General features: G+C 40.3%; 1 protein-coding gene across 2 annotated transcripts; it reads left to right on the forward strand.

The window, feature by feature from the left end:
• The first annotated feature begins 1,664 nt into the window (after positions 1 to 1,664).
• On the forward strand, positions 1,665 to 24,301 carry ankrd28b (ankyrin repeat domain 28b). 2 transcript variants are annotated; one of them, XM_088326122.1, is made up of 28 exons: positions 1,666 to 1,922; positions 6,157 to 6,240; positions 6,489 to 6,567; positions 7,364 to 7,434; positions 7,526 to 7,726; positions 9,570 to 9,657; positions 10,506 to 10,648; positions 10,778 to 10,990; positions 11,650 to 11,728; positions 11,829 to 11,943; positions 13,744 to 13,826; positions 13,896 to 13,959; positions 14,043 to 14,111; positions 14,198 to 14,338; positions 17,164 to 17,275; positions 17,363 to 17,389; positions 17,535 to 17,609; positions 17,704 to 17,905; positions 17,993 to 18,080; positions 18,157 to 18,274; positions 18,372 to 18,591; positions 18,881 to 18,968; positions 19,059 to 19,142; positions 19,229 to 19,374; positions 20,036 to 20,118; positions 20,281 to 20,363; positions 22,851 to 22,942; positions 23,022 to 24,301. In XM_088326122.1, the coding sequence occupies exons 1-28, from the start codon at positions 1,896 to 1,898 to the stop codon at positions 23,306 to 23,308; spliced, it is 3,162 nt and encodes a 1,053-aa protein (XP_088182248.1). In that variant the 5' UTR covers positions 1,666 to 1,895; the 3' UTR covers positions 23,309 to 24,301. The 2 variants fall into 2 exon arrangements, with proteins under 2 accessions (XP_088182246.1, XP_088182248.1); XM_088326120.1 differs by having other exon boundaries at positions 1,665 to 1,922; positions 13,744 to 13,959.

A 24,301-nucleotide genomic window follows, 5' to 3' on the forward strand; every position in this document is an offset into this window, starting at 1 on the left:
ATTTTTTGCATCACTAATAATAGATCCACCTAATCGATTTGTAATCCTTGCACTAATAGACATTTCATAGTGCCCTATTGAGGTGTAGCATGCACCTGTCCTCTTGGCCGTGATACACATTATAGGACAATGCCAGAAAAACTAATGCCAGCTGTACTTAATCACAAGGGAAAAATAAATGTAAGAGCAAAGCAAAGCAACCATAGAGCAGTGTCATTTTTAAGCACACTTGTTGAGTAACATGGCCTTCACTCGAAATCCAAGCACTTTTCAAACCTTTTCAAACAAAAAGAAAAGTCAAGCCATGTTTATTTGTATAGCCCTTCATTACAAGGAGGCTCAAAGGGCTGCACAGACTACAGATTACCATAGCCCTGTTCTGAAAAGTTTCATGAGGACAAGGAAGAACTCAAAAACCCCTGCATGAGGAAAATTAAGAAACCTTGAGAAGGGGCCGCACATGAGCTAACCCCTCTTCCAGGATGACCAGGCTGCAATAGATATTGCAAGGGCATCAAAAGACAATACACAGTCATCATGAACATAATCTGCAATCATCTGTCATAACAGAATGTCAAGGTGACAGCTTCCTGCCCCAAAATACTGACCGATGCAGCAGGTTTTAGAAGGTCCCATGGCCAGAACGATGGCCCAAAATGCATGCACCGTGCAACAACCAGCCTCATTATTCTCCCTTAGTAACAAGAGGACACAATCTTGTATGAGGTCAGCATCACCCATAAACTATAGAATATAAGGGTGTTTTAAGCCTAGATTTAAACACTGAGGTTGCAGATTCATTTCACAGCACCGGGGCCCGAACGGAGAACCCTCTCGGACCTGCAGATTTCTTCTTGGCTCTTGAAAACAAAAGCATACAATAACAAGGAAAAAAGAGAGATGAAAAAAGTTAAATGGATCAACACTAAATTTCTAGATGAACACATTAATACTGAAAGACACAGAAAATATTTTTAAAATATTTTCTAAAATATTTGTATATATAAAGCTGATGAGTGTTGCCACAACAACACTGGTGCTGTCGAATAAGGGGCTTACATTTTTCACGACTCAGCCCTCAACCGCCTTTTCTTTCAGCGCTTCAATAAAAACTATATTCGTAATCACTATCTAACGATTTGGATAGTCGCTTTTTGAATGGTGACATGATCTGAAAAGACGTGACATAAACAACTCGGAGAGCGGAAAAACGGCGTAGCGAAAAACGGCTTCAGGGTTGCAGGTAGGTACACACTGTTCTACAGCCAAAGTAATGCACCACTTTTAACGGTCAGTGACGAGAACAGCATTATAACAGAGTAATAAAATAATTATTTAGATTCCAGCGTATATAGATCCTCATTACATTTTGACAATTTTTTGTTTGACGGGCCGCTGTTTGCCCACCCCCAAAGCTCTGAACCTAAAATCGCCCCTGGTTTCGATGTCAATATTATGTGATCACTGAAAAAAAGGTTTTTGCGAGTGGATTTCTTCCACCGATGGGGGGCATGACATAAAATAATTAAAACCACTGCCATAAAGTAACGAGGACTTAAAATTTACATTGTGCGTGCTGTCATAACATATTGATCCAGCTGAAACGCCACAAACAGCAACAACCAATAACCTATCTCCTTCAACTCAGTGACAAATATTCAACCAATGACAATACTTGTTCTTTAGAGGTGGAATACGGCGGCGGTAATGTTATGGAGTTTCCGCTCCTGGTTTACTTGCATGCGATCAGGCCAGGAGGGCAGCGATGTAGCTAAGCTAGCGTCACGCTAGGCCACCAGACGGAAGAGATAGCAACAAGATCAAACACTCTTGTTTGGCAAGGAGACGATCAACCCTGCACAAGTCTGCATGAGAACACCCGCAAGCACAAAAATATGGTGGTTCTCAAAATTCGAGACCAGGTAAGAGCAGTGTTTCCACATCCCAGGCTAACTTACAGATAATGTTTGACTGCTAGCTTCGATGTCTGATTTTTCTAGCCGACTGTTTGCATTTAGTATCCAGCTATTCCAAATCGGATCATGTAATGCTGTAGTTTAATTTTCATTTTTCATACAATTCTGTGCGATACTTTGCGACATTTTAGTGTATAATAAGGGGAAAAAAGCAGAGCTTTTGTCGTAATTGTGGTTCTTATCACTTGTGCATACTGAAAGAGAATTGAGTCTTAATACTAAACAGTACTGCTTTACTCCAACAATTAGCCATCCCCTTTCTCCACAGTTAATAAGAAAGGGCATTAGTAGATAACGCGCTGTATGAAACTTTTATCAATTGCCTCTGATCATGCCTAATACACTAAATCCAGCTATGATAAACGCTTCCTAAAATGTTGCAGTCGTGTACCATGGCAACGATGTGAAAGTTAATGAATGCGAGGTTAAAATGTTTGTGACATCTCGTGTTAACATGTTTAGCTATTGCATTATTGCAATTACTCCGCCATTGTGGTAAATATAAACAATGCACGGTGCAATTACTTATGACACGATAGAAAACGGTTGACGGATCCCTTGACCCATACATTTCCGATAATGAGCTACATATACAATTATCATGTCCGAACGATATACCTACTATTTAAATATACAACATATTTAATTTTAAATATACCCTATTGAGTTTTGTTTATTTTCACCAAATATGTTGATTTGTCTCTCTTTACTACATGAGTCCTTGAAATTTCTGAAATTTTAATGTTGTGGTTTTAAAGTTTGAAACGTGCTCAATTATTAGGGGAAGTACTTGTAAATGCTTGAAATTGTTGCCATGTTTCAATTATCGTCCGATGAGCGTTTTTAGGGCCGATGATCGGGCCAATTCCGATTACTAGTATTAAGAGGAGTCCGATACCTGATACTTGGAGCCGATATTTATTTGCTGTAAAAACTTAAAAATTAGTGTATGTTTTTCTTTTCATTAAAACACATATATTTGTTATAGATCCAAATAAAACTTAAGTAGTCTTCTGAAACTGTTTGCAGTAAATAACATAAATGTAATTTCAACACAATGTGATAAATATTTCACTTTCACATGACTAAGGAGTGTAATATATTTCTGTAGTTTTCCTAAGCCACACAACACAAGAGGTTTGAAGTGTGTCTTACCTTGTAAACAGTAGATATGGGGGGGTGTCAGATTTTAAATTAAATTCTAACATTTGTTTGCACGGGGAAATTCTATAAAACCAGGATCTCATTCACTGGTTACAGCGATCAGTGAACAACTATGAACTATAAACGTGCATTACAATAAGGCTAAAATGTACGCTATATAAGGCCTACTAGTCCTGATAGTGAATATTATAGCGTTTAGCCATATTGGGTCGCCCTGAGTGTAGGTGACGTTCGCATGAATATGTCTTAATAAACTCATAATATAGACAAGGATTTTTATTATCTGCACCGTATATCATCAGTAGGTTTCCATCTCAGCTAACTCCGGGCAGTGGGCAGGGGACATCCTGCATTGCTTGCCAGCCAGTCACAGGGCAAAAAGAGACAGACAACTATTCACATGCTCATTCACTCCTCGGGACTATTTGGGGTCACCAATTAACCTGCCATGCATGTTTTTGGAACGTGGGAGTAAACCAGAGTTGAAACCCACGCAGACATGGGGAGAACACGCAAACTCCACATAAAAAGGCTGGTAGCTGGATTTGAACCCATGGCCTCAGAACTGTGCCACAGATGCCTTAACTACTCAGCCGCTGTGCTTCCCAAGCCAATTATATTTCTCAATAAACACATTATACAGAGTACGTACGCGATACTTGTTCTATTCAAAGGGCAGCGCTTAGAAGCATAGGAAAAACTGAGTGCGTAGTCAAGTGAAAGGAAGTCCGATTCTGCAGGGGAGTCTGAATTAGGCCAACCCCGGTGTTGTCTGCTTCAGCGTGTGTGTCACTGTACGTTGCAGAAATACACACACAAAAAAATATGAGAATAGGTAAATAAATAAAAAGAAAAAATAATGATGACATGTTGAACTCTACACGCGCGACAGATTCTTAAGCATATTATATACTGTTTCATTATCATTTTGAGAATGGTTATCATATTCAAAAGTTCAACCCCCAAAAAAAATTGCTACATGTAAAATGAAATGTATTTCTTTTTTGTTTTGTTCAATAAGTTCAAATATAATATGATCTTTTGACAAGGTCGTAGGCAAAGAGTATCTTACATATTTGCAGATGTATAGCATATCTTTTGATGTATTTTTATTTATTGTTAAGTTAATTGACATACAATTGGATTTTTTTTCTTGTTTTGTGCTATAAAATGTTCTGTTGTTTATAAAAATAATTGTTAATAGCAGCCTTACTTTAGAGATGAGCTGGACATCGTCTTTGACAGTGAGCAGTATGTGACAATACTGTTACTACTGCTCAAATATGCACTCATAATAAGGAGAGAAGACTTAAATACATTTTTGATCTTGGATGGAGAACAGGAGAGGACTGTACAAAAACTTCAAGATAGAAATCGACAAATGCGAAGAAAAAAACAACAACACACGAATCCAGTTAACATATTTGTAAAGACTTTCCATGCATTAATTTGATTTAGTTTACCCTTCCTGCAATTATTGTGATCACCTTTGTAATAATAATGCAAATGCCCGAGTTATGATGAACTTTATTAACACTTGCGTGTTTTCTGAAAACCTGCTAAACAAACATATAGTAGTCTTGTCATCTTGTGCTCTAATGATCTTATTTATTGCGGTAGCCTAAAGAACTGTTACCATAGTGATCGTGCTAAAGATATTGTTGTGCTGGACGTGTCCAGAACATCTCCTGCAGCACTTGAACTGGAGGCACAGCTGAAAACAAAACACAGATTTGTCCTACTAAGTTAACCAACCTGAGACGGACACAAAAAACACATTCCAGTTGTTAAATTGAATTAACCCTTGTAGCACCTGTAGTGATCTTCGAATAGTTTAGGGTCATTTAATACTATAGTGATTGTGTCTGGTGTTATAATGAATGATAGTGGAAGGCAAAACTGATTTTGGTATGATGGAGATTTTGACTGTATATAAAAAAAGATTTCTATTAAGAGGATCTATTGCCATTGTTTACAAGATCATCATATTTTACTACACTTGAGTATCTGGATTAGATTGGCTAAAGGAGTTGGGTTTAGGGCTACTATAATCCACCATGGCAAGTAAAAACTAGTAACCAGTCCACAAAGGTTTCGGTTTTGCTTCACTACATTCTCAAAGGCACAACAGGGAGGGGGCTCCACAACATAATCTCAGACCAAAAATGTGTAGTGTTTTTCCCCATAACAACTTGTTTCTGCCATATAGGAAAACATATAACATTTCATTTTGTTTTGAAAGTACATTTGAATATAGAAAATGGCTTGACAAAAAATAGCTGACTTCCCATTTCTTGATTCCCTCGCTCAACTATTTTTCGGCTGATGCAAAACTGGAAGAAGTTACAATACAAATATGGAATTGTTAATAGACCTGGTATATCACGATTCTTTTGGATAAGGTTTCCTGCAAAAGTTGTTCATTTTTTCGATCACAGTTTGCTTTGCTATATAATTCAAATGAATGCTTTCACATTACAATGTTTCCCATATAATTCTGTCAGACACTGGTGGGTGGATAGTCTAGAAGTCCTGGGGCATGCCTCCTGTAAGAAAATGTCGTACCTTTAAATTCAGAGGATCAATCTGGTGCACTTTTAGAGCAAAATCAAGAAGCCAGATCTATGATGAATGTGTGCCCTTTGAAGCGATTGAATCATAAATAGACTAGTTCTAAAAGGCAATGACACAGTTAACAAGTCACACCCACGAAAACATGTTTATTTACCAATCAACCAATTAACCAAAAGCAAAAAGCAGGACCAAAAAAGGGTGCAAGCGATGCACCATGTGTTTGCCATCCTTTTATGTAAATGAAATATCTTAGTTATTTTGATTAACTTTGCATATTACAAAATATTATTATATTCTATGATAAAAGTTCGAGAGACTTTGGCGAAAACAATTGGAGCCTGCCAGAGACTTTCAATGGTATGGAACTACTGAGAACTACTGAGCCAAAAGTTAAAATGTCAGTATTTAAAAGAAATGCAAATAACACCGTTTACTTCCACAGCCTGCTTTGCTGAAAGCAATTTTCAATGTTGATCGTGATGAAGTGCGCTCCCTGATATTCAAAAAGGAGGATGTGAATGCCCAGGTAATATCCGTTTTTGTTTTTTTTAAACTCATAGAATTTTTGTGCTTTAATCACTTGTAAAAACAACAGTTTTATGTTGCCTTAATTTATTTTGCTTTCTATTTGCAAGATGTATTATTGTTTTCCATTTTTCTAGTGTTGCTCAGGTTTATTTGAGTAACGTTTTCAGGTCAAATTACGTTTTTTTCACCCAATGTAACAATCATCAGTACAGTGTATGACAGCAGGCCATCTCTTTTTCCTTGAAGGACAATGAAAAGCGAACACCACTCCATGCTGCAGCCTACCTCGGAGATGAGGAAATTGTCGAACTTCTGATCCTTTCAGGTAGAGTGAGCGATATGACAATGTTTAACAGTGAAGGACTAATACAAGATTGCGATTTCACAAAATTAAAAGATCGTTAGGTCGTCTGTGTGGACTATGTTGTAAGATTTCCCAGAGTGAATCAGGCGTTTGGTGGTGCGTTTCAATTAAAATCTGAGTACATTGCGCGGGCAAGGGTACTGTATTTATATGTGTGAAATGGGCATTCGATTTGATCTTATCACACTCTTTAACTGGGACAAATGTTTGAGAATGAAGAAAATAAAGTAGTCCTGAAAGATTTTAATAAACGAAAAAAGCAAAATGAGGGAAACAACTCATTGGTCTTTCTAAATATAAGTAGACTTTGAAAGACAGGAAACATATACATTGTAAATTGTATTTTGGTATTGTGTTCAGAGGTGTCAAGAACTGATTTGGATCATGGCTCCATGTATTCAACGAATGTCACTGCTTAGTTTGAGCTGAGTAAAAGTCGAACAAAATGTTATACCGATTTTTATTTTTTTTTAAACTTAGGAGGGGGGTGTTATACTCAAATAAATACAGTATTTCCTTCACACCCTTCTCACCTTTTTAAGCCAAGACTCATTTTCATGCCCGAATGTAACAAAAATTAGTACACTAGATTGAGGAAATCTAATGATCATAAATCATTTGTCTCAGTAACTTTGACTTCAGTCAATATCTGATATCTCCTGTTTTTTGACTAAGTTTTCTTAAGATATCTCATGTTCATAGTTCAGTTAATTTCCTTAAATAGCCTTACTGGAGTGTCCCCTGGCTTGTGATCTAGGTGCCAGAGTGAATGCCAAAGATAGCAAGTGGCTCACTCCTCTGCACCGGGCAGTTGCTTCCTGTAGCGAGGTATTCAAACGCACACACATGTGAGGCGCACAACCGAACGTATGAAAAATGTTAGTTATGCTATTAATGTGTTTATTACAATTTGCCTCAGGGGGCTGTGGAAGTATTACTAAAGCACTCAGCAGACGTAAATGCACGAGACAAAAACTGGCAGACGCCGCTACACATTGCTGCGGCCAACAAAGCAGTCGGCTGTGCCCGAGCACTCGTCCCCTTGCTCAGCAATGTAAACGTGTCGGATCGAGCTGGCCGGACTGCTCTGCACCATGCGGCCTTTAGTGGTCACCTGGAGGTAAGACTGTGAACTTTCTCCTATTTGTATTTCTCATTCTTTCACTTCTCTGTGGCACAAACAAAGTATACAGTGACGTGAAAAATGATTCGCCCCTTCCTGATTTCTGTGTTTATTCTGCATATTTATCACTCACAAAGGTTTCAGATTATCAAAACAAGTTTAATATATTACAGAGATGACCCAAGGAAATAAAACACAGTTTTGAAATGTTGATTCCATTTATTAAGGCAGAAAAATCTAAATATATCTGGTCCTTTGTGGAAAAGTATTTGCTCTCTGAACGTAATAGTTGGGCCATTTTTGGCAGCGATAACAGAAACCAAAAGTTAACATTAATGGTTACTAGAATGACAATAAAGTAGATCTGAATCTGAATCTGAATCTAATTAGTCTTTCACAACTCTGTGGAGGAATTTTGGCCCACTCTTCTTTGCAAAATGGTTTCAAATCTGTCATATGTTTTACTGTTGGCATTATGTTCTTTTTGTGACATGCTGTGTCGTTATTTTGTCAGATGTAATGGTACCTTTCAAAAAGATTATTTTTGTTTTAACTCATCAGTCCACGTAATGTTTCTCCAAAAGTCTTGAGGATAATCAAGTTGCTTTTTGGCAAATGCGAGATGACATTTGCATCCAACCAATACCATGGAGGACATTTTTGGCAAGTTGTTTTTCTTCTACTGGAATTAAGAACACTGACCTTAACCAAGGCCAGCGAGGCCTGCTGTCCAATTGATGTTTTTCGAGGTTCCTTTGTAACACCCTGAATGAGCTGTCATCGCACTCTTGGAAATTCCTAGTTGGTCGACCATTACTGGGAAGGTTGGCCACTGTTAAGTTTTCTCCATTTGTGGATAATGGCTATGACGGTGGTTCGCTACAGCCCTACATCCTTGAAAATGGCTTTGTGACGTTTTCTTGACTGATAGATTAAGATCACATTTTTCTAATTTCTCCTGGATTTTATTTATTTTATTTTTTATCGTGGCATGTCAATTGTGTTCTTAAGATCTTTTTTAGCTTTTTTTCACCTTGTAGAAACAGATTCAATTAGTGATATTTTAACTCAACAGAGTTTTTGGCAATCAATTTTGGGTGTGGCCTGTGGAATTAAACTCACCTTTCCCAAAACCGGTGGTGAGTAACAGTTGTTTTATGTGATTTAATAAGAGGAGGCAAGTACCTTTTCCACATGGGGCCAGATAGGCCTGGATTTTTTGTGCCTTAATAAATGGAATCAACAATTAAAAACTGTATTTTGTATTTTTTTGGGCTGTCTTTGTGTGATATTAAAATTGGTTTGATAATCCAAAGCATTTGTTAGTGATACATATGCAAAAAACACAGAATTTTTTTAACTACTGTTGTTGCGCTGCTTAGATTGCAACTAAAACGTTTGAGCTATATAAGAGCTTTTTATATGGAGGCACACTTGGTTCATCATGGCGTTCTGATTAAAAGCGAATGTATGACACTCATTAAAGTAACAAGTAAATCGCTCTCAGGTTGGTGACCCCTGAATAAAAGTCACACTAAAAGATAAAAGTATGTATTGCGGTGTAAAATATAACCGTATTTTTTTTATGTTTTTGAAGTACCTTCTCTGTCCACTTAGCTAAAATTTAAATCAATGCTTCTGACATCTTAAAAAGCAAAGTGTTTTACTCTCATATTATACTGCATTACTATTTCAGTCTGTTAACAATTGAAGACAAAACGTGTATTAACAGATCAGAAGTGATCAGTAATAGCGCTTATCCTTTGAAATGTAATTATCCCCAATTAATAATGTGGATTACTCAATCGCTCATTGCTTTTTTTTCCCTTTATGCTCTCAGATGGTGAGGCTCTTGCTCTCTAAAGGGGCCAACATCAATGCCTTTGACAAGAAAGACCGGCGCGCAATCCATTGGGCAGCCTACATGGGTAAAAACAAATCCATTTACCTCTACTCTCTTATGTAATCTGTGCTCTTTGTTAATGCTGAACCGCAGCTTGGAAAGCATTCAGTTTGAAGCCATGAAAGGTATTTTAGAACTGCATATTTCAACAATACAGGAGAAATTCATGCCTGAAAATTGATCTGATGATGTTTACATAAACACGTTTTGATGAAAGAAAGTTGAAAGTACTATAGAAAATCACAAGATATTGAAAGGTAGTGATGTGCGAGTACCAAAACAGGTATCTGTAACTGTGCCGATGACATATTTATCAGGTATCACTACTCGTGAAGGTGATCACTACCAGTATAGTGACATTTAAAGATTAAAAACTAACAATTAGAGGAATAATCAGTCAAATTAATTTACTCACTCAGTCCCATAATGTATATATGCGTTTTCATGAGTGGGGTCGATAATTGTAGGGAAAAATACAAATGGCATCATGTCATACACATCTTTTATGAGGAACACTTGGAATATGACGGTATTACAACTTTTTCTATGTTAATATATTTTGAAGAACAACAACCCTTGGGTCATTTTTGGAATGTTTGTCATGTTTCTTCTACATCAACCCTATTAAAATGAAAATATATATTTACTTTTCTCAACGTGTAAACATTATTGGAAAAGTGCCAGGAAACTTTCTCGGCAGCGCTAAAGAGCTCGGCATGTGGCTTCTGAGCCGCGTATTGCCTAATCCCGGTTTTTGCAAATAAATGTACATGACTTGGCATACCTTCACATACTTTGATAATAGAGATAATTCCTTTTAATAAAAATAAATCCCCAAAATTGTATAACGTTATTGACAACTTTAACTTCCAGGTCACATTGAGGTGATAAAGCTGCTTGCAAGGAATCGTGCTGAAGTGGCCTGCAAAGATAAGAAGTCGTACACACCTTTGCATGCAGCAGCCTCCAGTGGAATGATCAGTGTTGTCAAATACCTTCTGGATCTGGGGGCGGATGTGAGTTCTGCCTTACCATTCGACTGTTAAAGCTTTATGCTCAACTGTGTATTTGAAAGCGAGCATCACGACTGTCCCATACTTCAACATATGTTGGTGTTGATAAGGCTTTTGCCTATTGTTTTTAAGATCGATGTACCAAACGCATACGGCAACACGCCCCTCCATGTGGCCTGCTACAACGGTCAAGATGTGGTGGTTAACGAGCTCATTAAGTGTGGGGCGAATGTCAACCAAGTGAACGAGAAAGGCTTCGCTCCTCTTCACTTTACCGCTGCTTCTCGGCAAGGGAAGCTATGTCTTGAACTGCTTGTCTGCAAAGGAGCCGATGCCAACATCAAGGTGAGTGATCGGTGATCAGGCTCTGAGTGTAACAGAATACAAGTAAAAGCCTTACGTAATGACGATTAGAGTTTGACCAATCATTGTGAGGGCCAATTATCGGTACCAATGTTTGGGAATTTGACACATATCGGTTTCGGCATTTTTATTTATTTGACGGGCTGATTATTAAGTCTCAGATACAGCCAAGACTTTGTCTCCCTCTCCTGCCTTCTAAATGGATAAGTGACCGGGGGCGGAGCCACGGAAGCAGGATCAATACCATTAGAGTAAACAGCGGTAGCTCTGCTAACTCCTGAGTCCCAAAGTGCCTGTAAATTAAGACCGTTCATAATATTGACATTTTAAAAAGTCTGTGGTAGAAAGGTATGCGTGTGATTAAGAGATTTTGTAAAAAGTATAGTTACATTTCCTTAGGGAAGCACGTTCGGATGGAGACGGAAATATTATCATGATAAGTAGCATAACATTAGTTCAGCAATCAAGCATGTATGTTTGTGATTAAGAGAGAGCATAAAAAGCACACTAAATTGGAAGGCGGCGTGATTAGCTTTTACCATAACAGTGCCAACACTTTTCAATTTGCAGTCTCTGTTGAAATTTCGATGCACTTTTTGTTTTAAGTTAACTTGGGTCATTTTGGTTGTATTTCAATTTAGAGTAAGGATGGAAAGACTCCCCTGCACATGACCGCAATCCATGGGAGATTCTCAAGGTCTCTAGCTATCATTGAAAATGGTAAGCTCCTTCAATTAATTGTTTGTGCACTTTCTGACATAGGATTGTGAACTACCGTTTGTGTAAATGCTTTGTCTTTATCACCCCCACCACACTTAAGGTGCTGAGGTTGACTGTGAGGATAAAAATGGGAATACGCCGCTGCATATTGCAGCAAGATACGGTCACGAGTTGCTCATCAACACACTGATCGCAAACAGAGCTGACACAGCCAAGTGAGTACTCCTTTTCCAATAAGCTCAACATTTCTTCAATTACAAGTATAATCTACAATATTTTCAGACTAAAGATTGCACATAAAAGTATAAGATTTTCTTGAAAAAAGGGGTTTCGTGCCCTATGGTGTGATATCCCATATGTGAATGTGTTATATTGTAAGGTGGACGTAGTAGAGGACACAATGAAAATGTTAAAGTGAGAAGTGTGGGCATTGATTGTTCATGAAACAACAAGTATGTGTTGGTGCAAATCATTGTGGTTTATTCCACCCATCAAGTTTGACTGTGACTCAGTAAGATGAATATGAAGACCCCGGACACCTTACTCCATCTGCTAGCACCGCCACTGAAGATCGGCATTTGGTTTTTGGCAGCTAGTGCCATATCTTCGTCCCCGGTGTTGCAATCATAACAATACTTTTTAAGGGAATCATTTGCATCGGCATGCTGTCTTCTTTTAGGGTGTATTACTTCTCCGGTCTTTCCTGAATATATGTATAGAAATTTTTTTCTAGAACACGGCAAGATCGCAAATACACCACGCAACAGGTGTCGCATCTGACATTGCCGCTGATGACAAACTGCCTCTCGTTGATGGCAGAGCTGCCGAGGGCTTGACAGCCGTTGAAGAAAATTAACTTCAACTTTATTGTCATATATGCTATATGCACACCATACAGCACAAAATAAATTATGAATTTTCTCCGCATTTAAACATGCAATAGATAAGGCAAAATACAAATTAAAATTTGCATCAAAAACAAAGGGCAGCAAGTTTTTGTTTGTCTTTATTTTTATATTATTTATTTATTTTTTCAAAATATATAAAAAATACATTGGTTTCGAATAAAAAATAAGTATAGCCGGAATCTAAATAGAGAAGTTTTGCATTCATTTGACAGAAGGCAGAAAGGATGAGAGGAGATACGGCAGGTAGAGAGTTCTGAGTCCTGACTGCCGATGGTAAAAGCTGTCCTTTAGCCTTCTGGTTCTGGCTCTGAAAGACTGCAGTATTTTCCCTGACGGCAGCAGGTTGAAGAGGCTGTGAGATGGGTGGGAGGGGTCACCTGCGATCCTGGTGGCGTTGCGGGTAGGGTGGGCGTTGTAGATGTCCAAGATGGTCATGAGGGGGACACGATGACATTTTCCACTGTTCTCACGATGCGATGCAGGGTCTTTGGGGCAAGACATGGTGGAAGCGCCATACCTCACTGTGATGCAGCTGGTCAGGATGCTCTCAAAAGGTGCTTTGGTGGAATGAAAGTATGATCGGGCCCGGGGTACTTGCTCTCCTGAGTTTGCGGAGAAACTTACAGGCGTTGATGGGTTATTAGGCCATGGAAGTGATGCTTTGGCTCCAGGACAGGTCCTCGCTAATATGCACACCCAGGAACTTGGTACTGCTCGACCTCTCCAAAGCACCACGGTTGATTGTGAGTGGGGCATGCTCGGTGTGCGCCCTCCTCAACAATCTCCTTGGTCTTGAGATTGTTGTCTTTACACCACTGGCCTAGCCTGCTCAATTCACTCCTGTATGTTGTCCCATCCCCGTTGTTGATGACACCCGCCACAGTCATGTCATCCACTGGATGTTGTAGAGCAGTCATCGTCGGTCATCAGAGTGAAGAGTAGTGGGCTCAGCACATAACCCTGAGCCTAGCTTGGTTCTTCCTGGTCAATTGTACTCATAATTGTGCTTATTAAAATGCTGGTTTAAGCTATTATCTCACTCAGCTATTCATTAACTGTAATAACAATTACAATGTGGACACCTTAACCATGAGGCTGTTTTTGCAGACGAGGGGTCCATGGTATGTTCCCGCTGCATTTGTCTGCCCTCAGTGGCTTCTCTGACTGCTGCCGAAAACTTCTATCTTCAGGTAAATCCAGTTTTAATTTTGATAATTTACATAGCTGTGTCCTATTGCTTATCATCTGTTCTTTATCAGGCTTTGATATAGACACCCCTGATGACTTTGGAAGAACGTGTTTACATGCTGCAGCTGCTGGAGGGTAAGTGTTATTATAGTATAATATACACGTATTGTTTGAATCAATTTTCTATTGAATGAATCACTACTGGTATATCTCTGTAGAAACCTGGAATGTCTCAATCTACTTCTCAACACGGGGGCTGATTTCAATAAAAAGGACAGCTTTGGCAGGTTTGTGATTGAGCATAACATTTTTGTGTTTCGGTAGCTTTACCGTTCTACTTAAACACACAGCTAAACAAGGTTTATCTTTCCAGGACTTCGCTGCACTACGCTGCTGCCAACTGTAACTACCAGTGTCTCTTTGCGCTAGTGGGTTCCGGGGCCAGTGTGAATGACGTTGATGAGAGGGGATGCACACCGATCCACTATGCCGCTGCCTCTGATACAGATGGAAAGTCAGTAATGCTCTGCACATGGTTTGATGCAAAATAATGGCCAAGCTCTGTTTAGACTTGTTTACACCTTTTAAAAATGCACAAGAAGGAGCAACTACAGGCTTAATGATCACAACAGTTTTGTGATGAAAATTTAGGAAGTTTGCACGTCTGATTTTTAATAACGTGCATTTCGTACAATAAGATACTTTAACCTGCAATTTGTAATAGCTAATAAATGCATGATGAAAAAATAGTAAACACTGGTTGCACTGGACTACATGTCTGGTTTTGGTTGCAATTTGTTTTAAATAAAAATTCAGATTCAGATATACTTTATTGTCATTCTAGTACACGTGTATACAGAACGAAATGTCGATACATCTGACCCGCACAGTTTCCTTGAATGTACAGATATAAATAAAATGTTGTATTGAGTTGGAGTATTGAAGTACTACTAATATACTAAATAATTATGGCTATGTATAGTAATATACAATAGTGCAAAGAGTGCAAGAGTAGCAGCTAACCAGATGTGCAAAAGGGCAGTCAGGTAAACACGTCACTGTACAGTAACAATAACACTGTAGTACGATAGTGCAGAGGAAAACAGATTAAGGTAGGTATAAAGAACCCATAGTAGTGCAAAAACACAAAACAGACAAACAGATTAGCAGCAGTGTAGACTTACTATGTGTGTGATTGACCATTTAACAGTCTAATGGCCAGGGGAACAAAACTATTGCAGAACCATGGGGTCCTTCACCGCACACTGCAGTACCTCTTCCCAGAGGCTAGCAGAGTGAACAGTCCATGATGGGGGTGAGAGGGGTCCCTAATTATGTTCTTGGCTCGGGATAGGCAGCGCTTCTGGCCAATGTCCTGAATGGAGGGGAGAGAAGTCCCAATGATTTTCTCTGCTGTCCTCATCACCCTCCTCACACTACCCAGGTCCGAGCCACTGCATCCTCCACACCACACAGAAATACAGCTGGTCAGGATGCTCTCTATGGTGCCCCTGTAGAATGTGATGAGGGTGGGTGGGGGCAGGTGGGCTCTCCTCATCCTCCGCAGGAAGTACAGGCGCTGCTGTGCCCTTTTCACCAGTGATGCAGTGTTCACGGTCCAGGTGAGTTTGTTTGTGATGTGCACCCCTAGGAACTTGGTGCTGCTGACAACCTCCACAGCCTTGTTGTTGATGAGAAGTAGGGCAGGGTTGGGCTGGTTTTTCCTGAAGTCGATGATGATCTCTTTAGTTGTGTCAACATTCAGGACCAGGCTGTTGTCTCTGCACCAGCCCACCAACTGCTCCACCTCCTCTCTGTTGGCCAGGTCGTTGTCGTCCCTGATGAGGCCCACCACTGTTGTGTTGTCCGCAAACTTCACGATGTGGTTTGTGGCTGACCTGGGGACGCAGTCGTGTGTCATCAGGGTGAACAGCAGGGGGCTCGGGACACAGCTTTGGGGGGAGCCAGTGCTGAGGGTGATGACATTGGAGATGTTCTGACCAATCCGCACTGACTGGGGTCTGTCAGTGAGGAAGTCCAGCAGCCAGTTCCGCAGGGGAGTGTTGAAGCCCAGGAGTCTGTTTGTCTACCAGGTGTTGTGGGATGATGGTGTTGAATGCTGAACTGAAGTCCAGAAACAGCATCCGCACATGGGTGTTCTTCTCCTCTAGGTGTGTCAGGCTCAGCTGAAGCGCAGAGGAGATGGCTTCCCCGGAGGAGCAGTTTGTCCGGTAGGCAAACTGAAAGGGGTCGAGTGAGGAGGGGAGACTGGAGGTGATGTGCTCTTTAACCAGTCTCTCAAAGCACTTCATTATGATGGGAGTCAGTGCAACAGGCCGGTAATCGTTCAATGATGAGATCTGGGGATTCTTTGGCACTGGGATGATGGTGGCAATCTTGAAGCATGATGGTACCGTGGCTTGGTCTAGCGAGGTGTTGAAAATGTCTGTTCGGACACAAGCCAGCTGATCAGCGCACTCCCTAAGGACCCGCCCTGGAATGTTGCCAGGGCCTGGAGCCTTCCGTGTGTTGACCCTTCTCAGGGTCTTCCTCACGTCAGTTGAGTCCAGGAGGAGTGCTCTTTTGTCCTGATGTGGAACTGCTTTCGCTGCAGGGGTGCCATTTTGTGCCTCAAACCTCCCAAAGAAGTTGCTGAGGTCATTTAGGAAGTCCATGCTAGTGTCCCCCACTGGGGCGGTGGTTGGCTTGTATCTGGTGATGGCCTGAATGCCTTTCCACATATCCCTGGTGTTGGTTGTGCTGAGGAAAAGGTCCTGGATTTTTTTGACTGTGCGATCGCTTTGCTAGTCTGATAGCACGGTTCAGGTTGGCCCTCGCTGGTCTCAGTGCCTCCTCATCACCAGATTTAAAGGCAAGGTTCCGTGCCTTTAGCAATTTGCGTATCCCAGCAGTCATCCAGGGCTTCTGATTGGCACGGGTGCAGATGGTTTTGGTGTTAAAGGGGGTGAAGAACTATCAAGTTGGAACTAAGATCGAAAATCCCTGGAACTTTTTCATCATGATAGCATCAAACATGTAGAGTCTTGTTCTTACCTTAAAAAAGTCAGCCTTTTTAGTCTGATTTTACTTGCCTGAACTAAAATACTGTGTTTCATTGTGGCCAAAGGGAGAATGAATCCTGGTTTCTAATTTGGTGCTGTTTGTTGTAATTCCTAGTTCAGGCAAAAATAGTGAGAAGGTGAAAAGGGAAGTAATGTGCTTGGGCCTGAGCCTCAAGACCAACCAGACTACTAAAAGTGCAACTACTTAGAATAGTACAAAAAAAATTTTCAATCCATGTTTAATCTTGAGATCTAAACTTATCGTTTGTGGTTGGAGGTGCCTGGAATATTTACTTCGAAATGATGCAAATCCAGGGATTCGGGACAATCAGGGCTACAATGCTGTGCATTATGCCTCGGCATATGGACATCGCCTTTGTCTGGAGCTGGTGAGAGCATCACTTCATAATGCATGCTGTGTTTGGTATTTGTCTTTCAAATTTTGATAAATATTACTCAATTTCCCCAATATCTAGATTGCAAGTGAAACACCTCTAGATGCGGTGAGTGTTTTTTTTTCCCTTTTTTTACTGTATGGAATGTGAATGAATTGTGGCATCCTTTACTGATGCCCCTACTACTACTACCTTAAAACTTTGATTTCTGAAGAATTATAAAACTTAATTTTTATTTCATTTATTATATCAGCTAATGGAAACCTCAGGAACAGACATCCTCAATGACTCTGAAGTCCGAGCTCCTATCAGCCCACTGCACCTTGCTGTGAGTCAAAGATGTAGTACTTCAAAAAAAATGTTTTATTTTTTTGTCTCATTTTTTTAAATGTAATATTCAAGCTTTTCTCTCTGGTTTTAAGGCGTACCACGGTCACCATCAAGCCATGGAAGTTCTAGTACAGTCTCTTTTGGATCTGGACGTGAGAAACAGTCAAGGACGGACACCTCTAGACTTGGCTGCATTTAAGGGCCATGTGGAGTGTGTGGATGTTTTGATAAACCAGGGTGCCTCCATCTTGGTCAAAGATTTCACCTTGAAGCGAACCCCAATTCATGCTGCAGGTAAGCTTCTTACGGTGTATTCTGTGTTAACTTATGTGATTTGAAACTCAAAATAATGCCAGCATACTCATCATTAATTCTTTGCAGCTACAAACGGTCATTCAGAATGTTTACGCTTGTTGATTGGAAATGCTGATCTTCAAAGTGCAGTGGACATTCAAGATGGTAACGGACAGTAAGTCATTTATTAACTATAAGGGTGTGGTGCCTGTGTATTTAGAGGTAATTTTTATTTTTTTATAAATTCACAGAACCCCTTTGATGCTATCTGTTCTAAGCGGACACACGGACTGTGTATATTCCTTGCTTACTAAGGGAGCAGGGGTGGAAGCCAAAGATAAGTGGGGTAGGACGGCCCTACATAGAGGAGTGAGTAAACCTTCCCCCTTTTTTGCCCTTTAAACATTTATATGTCTAACATTTAAAGATCCAAAGCTCATTTCTGTTTTTCAAATTTAATTGGCAGGCTGTTACTGGTCATGAGGAATGTGTGGAGGCTTTGCTCCAGCATAATGCCAGCTTCCTTGTGCAAGATTGTAAAGGCCGCACACCCATCCACTTGGCCGCAGCATGTGGACACATTGGCGTGTTAGGAGGCCTGCTGCATGCTGCTCAGTCAGTGGAAACGCCACCAGTATTAACAGACAGCCAAGGTTACACACCGCTACACTGGGCCTGCTACAATGGTATGTGGTTTCAGACACGTTCATATCTTTACTAATATTTTGAGTTTTCGGTATGCATGTTTTCTTCTATGTCAGTCAAATACAGAACATTAGGAATGTATCGTAGTCCATAAACAACATTTAGCAACTCTAGTAAATATTTTATGAGAAAGGAAAATGGAAAACTCCATTGCAGGGTTTATATGTGAAATCTGTGATATGGAATTACACTACTAAAACACGTCCATGTTTTTACAATATATGATACTTGTTTTGCTTTAAGGTTTAAAGGTTATTTGTCTTTTTACAGGTCATGATACATGTGTGGAGGTTCTCCTGGAGCAGGAGGTTTTCCAAAAAGCAGAAGGCAATCTTTTCTCCCCCCTCCACTGTGCAGTGTAAGTTGTCAAGCATTGAAATTATTGACTAATGTTGTAATAAAACATTGGCAGGTTGTCTGAGAAAAACAAAATGTTTTCTCTTTTAAGGATCCGTGACAATGAAGGTGCTGCGGAGATGCTTATAGACACAATGGGCCCTGCTATTGTCAATGCCAAAGATAGCAAAAACAGGTAAGCTTTTGACGGTGAAAGCAACTCTAAACACTGGCTAAACCTTCACATTGTGTAATGAATGGATCTGTTTTTAATGCCTACAGATCTCCTCTGCATGCTGCAGCATTCACTGATCATGTAGAGTGTCTACAGCTTTTGTTAAGCCACAACGCCCAAGTAAACGGTGTGGACGCCGCAGGGAAAACGCCACTCATGATGGCTGCTGAGAACGGCCAAACGAACGCAGTTGGTATGCTACCTGCCCACAAGCAACAGATTGGATTTTGTTTAAACCTCCCATGTTTAAAAATGTCAACTGGAATCAATTTCAGATTTGATCACAAACTGATGTTATAGTTCAGTACCCATATTGGTGTAGAAACACTATTAATATAAAAGTAATGCAGCTAAACTGAGTACTAATATCGGTTGATTATAACAAAGTCATGGTATTGGGTGGTAAAATAGTTGTTTAACCTAACCTCTGTATAACATACCGTCACCTTAATACACCAGAGCCTTCACAGAACACTAGCCGAGTGAAAGAGGAGGGTAGATTGGATAAGAGCGGTGCTATCAATTAATTGAACTGAACCGTTTCAAGGCAGAGTAGTTGCGATGCTGCATTATTTACATTTTTGTTTTGCTTTATTATTATTTTTTTTTCATCTAGCTTTTGTTTCATCATGTTTGAGACTAGCCTATCCTTTTACTAAGAAACAGAGAATGTGCTGGTTACGCCCATGAATGGCATCTTTTGGTAAAAGCCCCAATTTTAATGGCTCAAAAACATTTTCAAAGGATGGGATTGTTTGGGAAACTAAAGTTTTTAGGGGATGGGAATGTTTTACCTTAATTCAACAAAGTACAGTGCAGACGCGAGCTCTTATTTATTGTTGCCAATCTTTTAGAGCTCTTGGTGAGCAGTGCAAAAGCAGATCTGACGCTTCAGGATGCAGTGAAGAACACCGCGCTTCATCTTGCCTGCAGTAAGGTCTGTAACCACTAGGTGGCAGTTTTTACCCCTAAGGTACCTAGGATGGCCCACTTGCCTGCATTTCATTAAGCACCTTTTTTTTTTTTTTTTTTTTGGTCATTTACTAGCCCCTTGATATTTTTCAGCTCTAATATAACGAACTCCTTTTCATTTTCACAGGGACATGAAACCAGTGCCTTGTTGATATTGGAAAAGATTACAGACCGAAACCTCATAAATGCCACTAACGCCGCCTTACAGACGTACGTATCATTGATATTTGTGCTTGACCTCATTTCAATCAGTGTGGTGCGGTGGCTAAACCTGTCTCTCGTACATGAGCCGTTGAAAGCTGGGGACATGCTGGCTTTTGTCACTTGAAGATTTTTTTGCTCAAGTTTCTGAAGAATAGTGATGAAAAATGTTAACGCCTTTTAAATTTGAATACAGCGATCCCTCGCTTAATGTGGGACCAGAACCACCCGCTAAAAGTGAAAATGCGCAAAGTAGCATCGCGCCTTCATTAAAGCCCCCCAAGGGTCAAACTTAACTCTAGATGACGTCATGACCGACTGACAATAGATGACTAACAAAATGACAACTATATACCTACAAATAAACTCACAGAACTGAAGTAGAATTGATGGTCCTGTTGTCATAATACAAAAGTAAAAAGGAAATTGGAGGGATCCTCCATTCAGAGAAAGCAATTTTAGAGCGTGGATTGCTAGCTTCGTGCTAGCATTGGGTACAGATTTGAGCCACGTGTCCAAAATGATTAAAATACAAGAGTCACAAATATAGCGGTTTCCCACGAATTGTATCTCCAGATCATCTGGTTCTTGGGTAATGGATCAGACTTTGCTAAAATACTACTTGTGCAGTGGTGGCTTAAGAGAGTTGTTCTGAAAGTTATAACAGAAGGCCTGACCTGCAGCGACACTATTAGCTTCTTTTCAGTCGCTTCACAAACCCGAAAACCACAGAGCACCCTCCGGTGATCACCATGTGTTTGCACTGAATTTTATTTCAATCCGATGTCATCGATTAATTTCTTTTCAATGTAACGAGGCGCTAGAAGCTCGTGTTTCTCAGTTTGTTTTCATTCGAAGATTTTGTGTGACTGACAGCTTGCATCAGCTGATGCACACCAAGTCTGGCGCCGATCGGCCAGCACCTCTTGACTTGAGATCTCCGATTGGCCAATTCATAAATAGTTAATGGTTTAATTTTTTTGTGTGATTTTCAAGTCACTGAAGACCCCCCCAAAGCGCTTTGCAATGTGTATCACACTCACACTCACGCACTAATAGCATATTTTATAGTGTGTTTCATATTGTACTGTAACCGGACACCTGCTCTGCATTTCCATATTTCGCTGACAAGAGTTTGGGTTCTGCTTTATCGTGATCTCTCTCGCTTTGAGTCATTAAGGTATCAATCAAGGTGTGCCCTGCCCCCCCAAAAAACGTCAACTACAGTGGAACTTCGGTTCTCGACCATAATCCGTTCCAGAACCCTGTTCAAGAACCGATTTGTTCAATCACCGAAATCATTTTTCCCATTAAAAATAATGTAAATCGTTTTAATCTGTTCCAACACCCTGAATGTTTAATGTAAACATGAAGCTAACCCAGGCTAATCGTACGTTCGCGTTATCGTAATCTTCCGTACGAAAGTTTACGCTAACATGAACGTGTAAAAATAAAAAAAATCAGGTCGTTTACAAGTCATTTAGCACCACAAGTGGCTAGCGCTTCATTGGAAAGGGGGCTCCGTTCCAACACCCTGAATTTTGGGCTCAGTTCCAACACCCTGAATGTTTACCTGAATGTTTGACGTAATCCTAAAGCTAACCCAGGGTAATCGTACGTTTGCGTTATCGTAATCTTCCGTACGAAAGATTACACTAACACGAACATGTAAAAAAAAAATATATATATATATATATATAAAGAATTATGAATAGAATTTCTTACCTTTGTGGTGGTCAGCAGAAGGCGCATGCTGTATTCCCTAGCAAGATCGGAAACTCGCACACCTCTTTCATATTTAGCTATTATGTATTTCTTAAAGGCAATAGTTGTACGAACAACTTTTCTTTTTTCACCTGTCCTGCTTGCACCAACCTTCTTCGGAGGCATAGTTAGGGGCTAAAACACTCCGTTCACCGATATTAAAAGCGAAAGCAAAAAGAGGCAAGTGCGCACGTGATAACAGTTGGTCACGAGGGGTAGGGGCGATCTACACCCATTCGCCGCTCATCATCGCACTCTAGCGTACGCACTCACGCATTACCGGCGTTCGAACTCTAAATTTTTGACCGAACAGCGAAACAAGAATTTCTCAAAATTTTGGGTCGAACACCGAATTGTTCGAACTGAGAGGCGTTCGAAAACCGAGGTTCCACTGTAATTGAAAATATGAACTGAGTTTCAATTTTGTTCTTTCTCATTCTCTCCCTTTCATTCTTAGTCGGTAAGTTGGCAAGTCCGCTCTGAGTTTGCCCCCAAAAAGTGTGACACTCCGTGGATTTTCACTTTTTCGTGGGCGGTTCGGGTCCCCTTGTACTGCGAAAACCAAGGGATCGCTGTATTGTGAAAAGTCTCAAGACAGTGGATGGTGATAGGACCAAGATAAGCGCTGGCTTTTTTTAGTCAGTCCTCTTTTTCATTCCGTTTGGAAAAACGGAGAAAAACATAATTAACCATTTAACCTCACACCTGCTGTTTTTTTTCTCCCAATTCAAGACCTCTGCATGTAGCTGCAAGGAATGGTCTGACAGTAGTGGTGCAAGAACTGCTCTCAAAGGGAGCCAGTGTCCTTGCCGTTGATGAGAATGGTAATTGGATCATTGACGTCGATAGATTTGCTGATAACGTTTTACAATTGACACTGGGGTTGTGGTTTTTTCCTTTTAGGTTATACCCCTGCCTTGGCCTGTGCCCCCAACAAAGATGTGGCAGACTGCCTCGCTCTCATCCTGGCCACCATGATGCCTGTGTCTCCCTGCACTCCGGCGGCACCCACCCTTCCTTTCAGTGCCATTAACCACTACACCAGCAGTCCCTCAAAGAGCGTCACCTTCGACAGCCTACCCGTGCTGCGAGACCAGCACAGCTCCTACTGCAGCTTCAACAACATTAGCCATCATGATGTTTTCTATAAAGATGAAGAGCTCAATGACTCTGACTCAGAAACGTACTGAAGGACAGTAAATGGCACCAATCACACACACTGTGTCTTAAAGTTCACACAGGGCCCGCTTGATGTGGCAGAAGAAGAAGAGATAAGCCCCTCCAGGCGCATTCTCGACCTCATCCAGCACCAGTTGTCCTTCCAGCTAATTCAGAGCTACACTGACTCAGTACTTTAGTGATTGCACTCAATGGGCATAGACCGACTTTGTTTTTACTGCAATAACATGCTGGATTGAAGGACGGTAGCAGTTTAAGAAAGTGAAACCAGCATGGACCAAAAGATGCAGATGCATTTTAACCCACGTTCAATTAAGTGTACATGTGTTTGTTTTGAGGCGAGTCTTCGTTGGTTTATCTGGAGGCACTGCAGCCATTTTTTCCCCCCGATGTTTGTGTGAATATAGAAGTAGATTTATTTACGCACGACATCTTTCAGAATGCACTTGTCTTTTCAACTTGTCACAGGAAAATTGTGAATGTTTGAAATCAGAACTTTTAAAATATCATTGTCCTAAGCTCCTCTCTTGAAAAGAACATTGATTATATACAAGGGGTTATTTTATTGATGATCAACCCTAACGAGTGTCTTTTTCTGTCGAGGTTTAGTCTCAATAAATTATTTGTGTACTTGGGGGATATATATAGAATATTTGCTCATTTTGTGCCTGTTTGTTACTGGAAAAAGCTGTAAAAATACGGTAACTAAATACTGAAATGTTTGTGAGAGGCATTGATACATTTTTAGCGGGCATGTTTTAGAGAAGAACAGAACTTGATAATTTACCCATTATTAAAAAAATGTGATTTGTCAGCGTTGCTTCAAAAGTAGCCGACTAATTAATCAGTTTTGGCATTTACTTGGCTGAAGAATTTGAGTCATGTACTGGATATGAACATATTGTGGATTCTCTATGGATGAAATTTTAAATCATAAGGTTGAAATTATCTCGGTACGGAGATTGGTCTATCTTTAATGGGTAATAAAAGTGTTATAAAGGCAA

Source organism: Urocampus carinirostris, chromosome 2, assembly GCF_059441175.1.
Source record: "Urocampus carinirostris isolate Australia breed hairy pipefish chromosome 2, RoL_Ucar_1.0, whole genome shotgun sequence".
NCBI lineage: Eukaryota > Metazoa > Chordata > Actinopteri > Syngnathiformes > Syngnathidae > Urocampus > Urocampus carinirostris.

What these genes read in the sequence shown, in the direction of transcription:
- ankrd28b (XM_088326120.1), top strand. Translation starts at nt 1,896, where the DNA reads ATGGTGGTTCTCAAAATTCGAGACCAG. An exon ending in TTCTCAAAATTCGAGACCAG is followed by an intron (nt 1,923 to 6,156) that starts GTAAGAGCAGTG and finishes TTACTTCCACAG; the next exon opens with CCTGCTTTGCTGAAAGCAAT. An exon ending in GGACGGCCCTACATAGAGGA is followed by an intron (nt 18,275 to 18,371) that starts GTGAGTAAACCT and finishes TTTAATTGGCAG; the next exon opens with GCTGTTACTGGTCATGAGGA.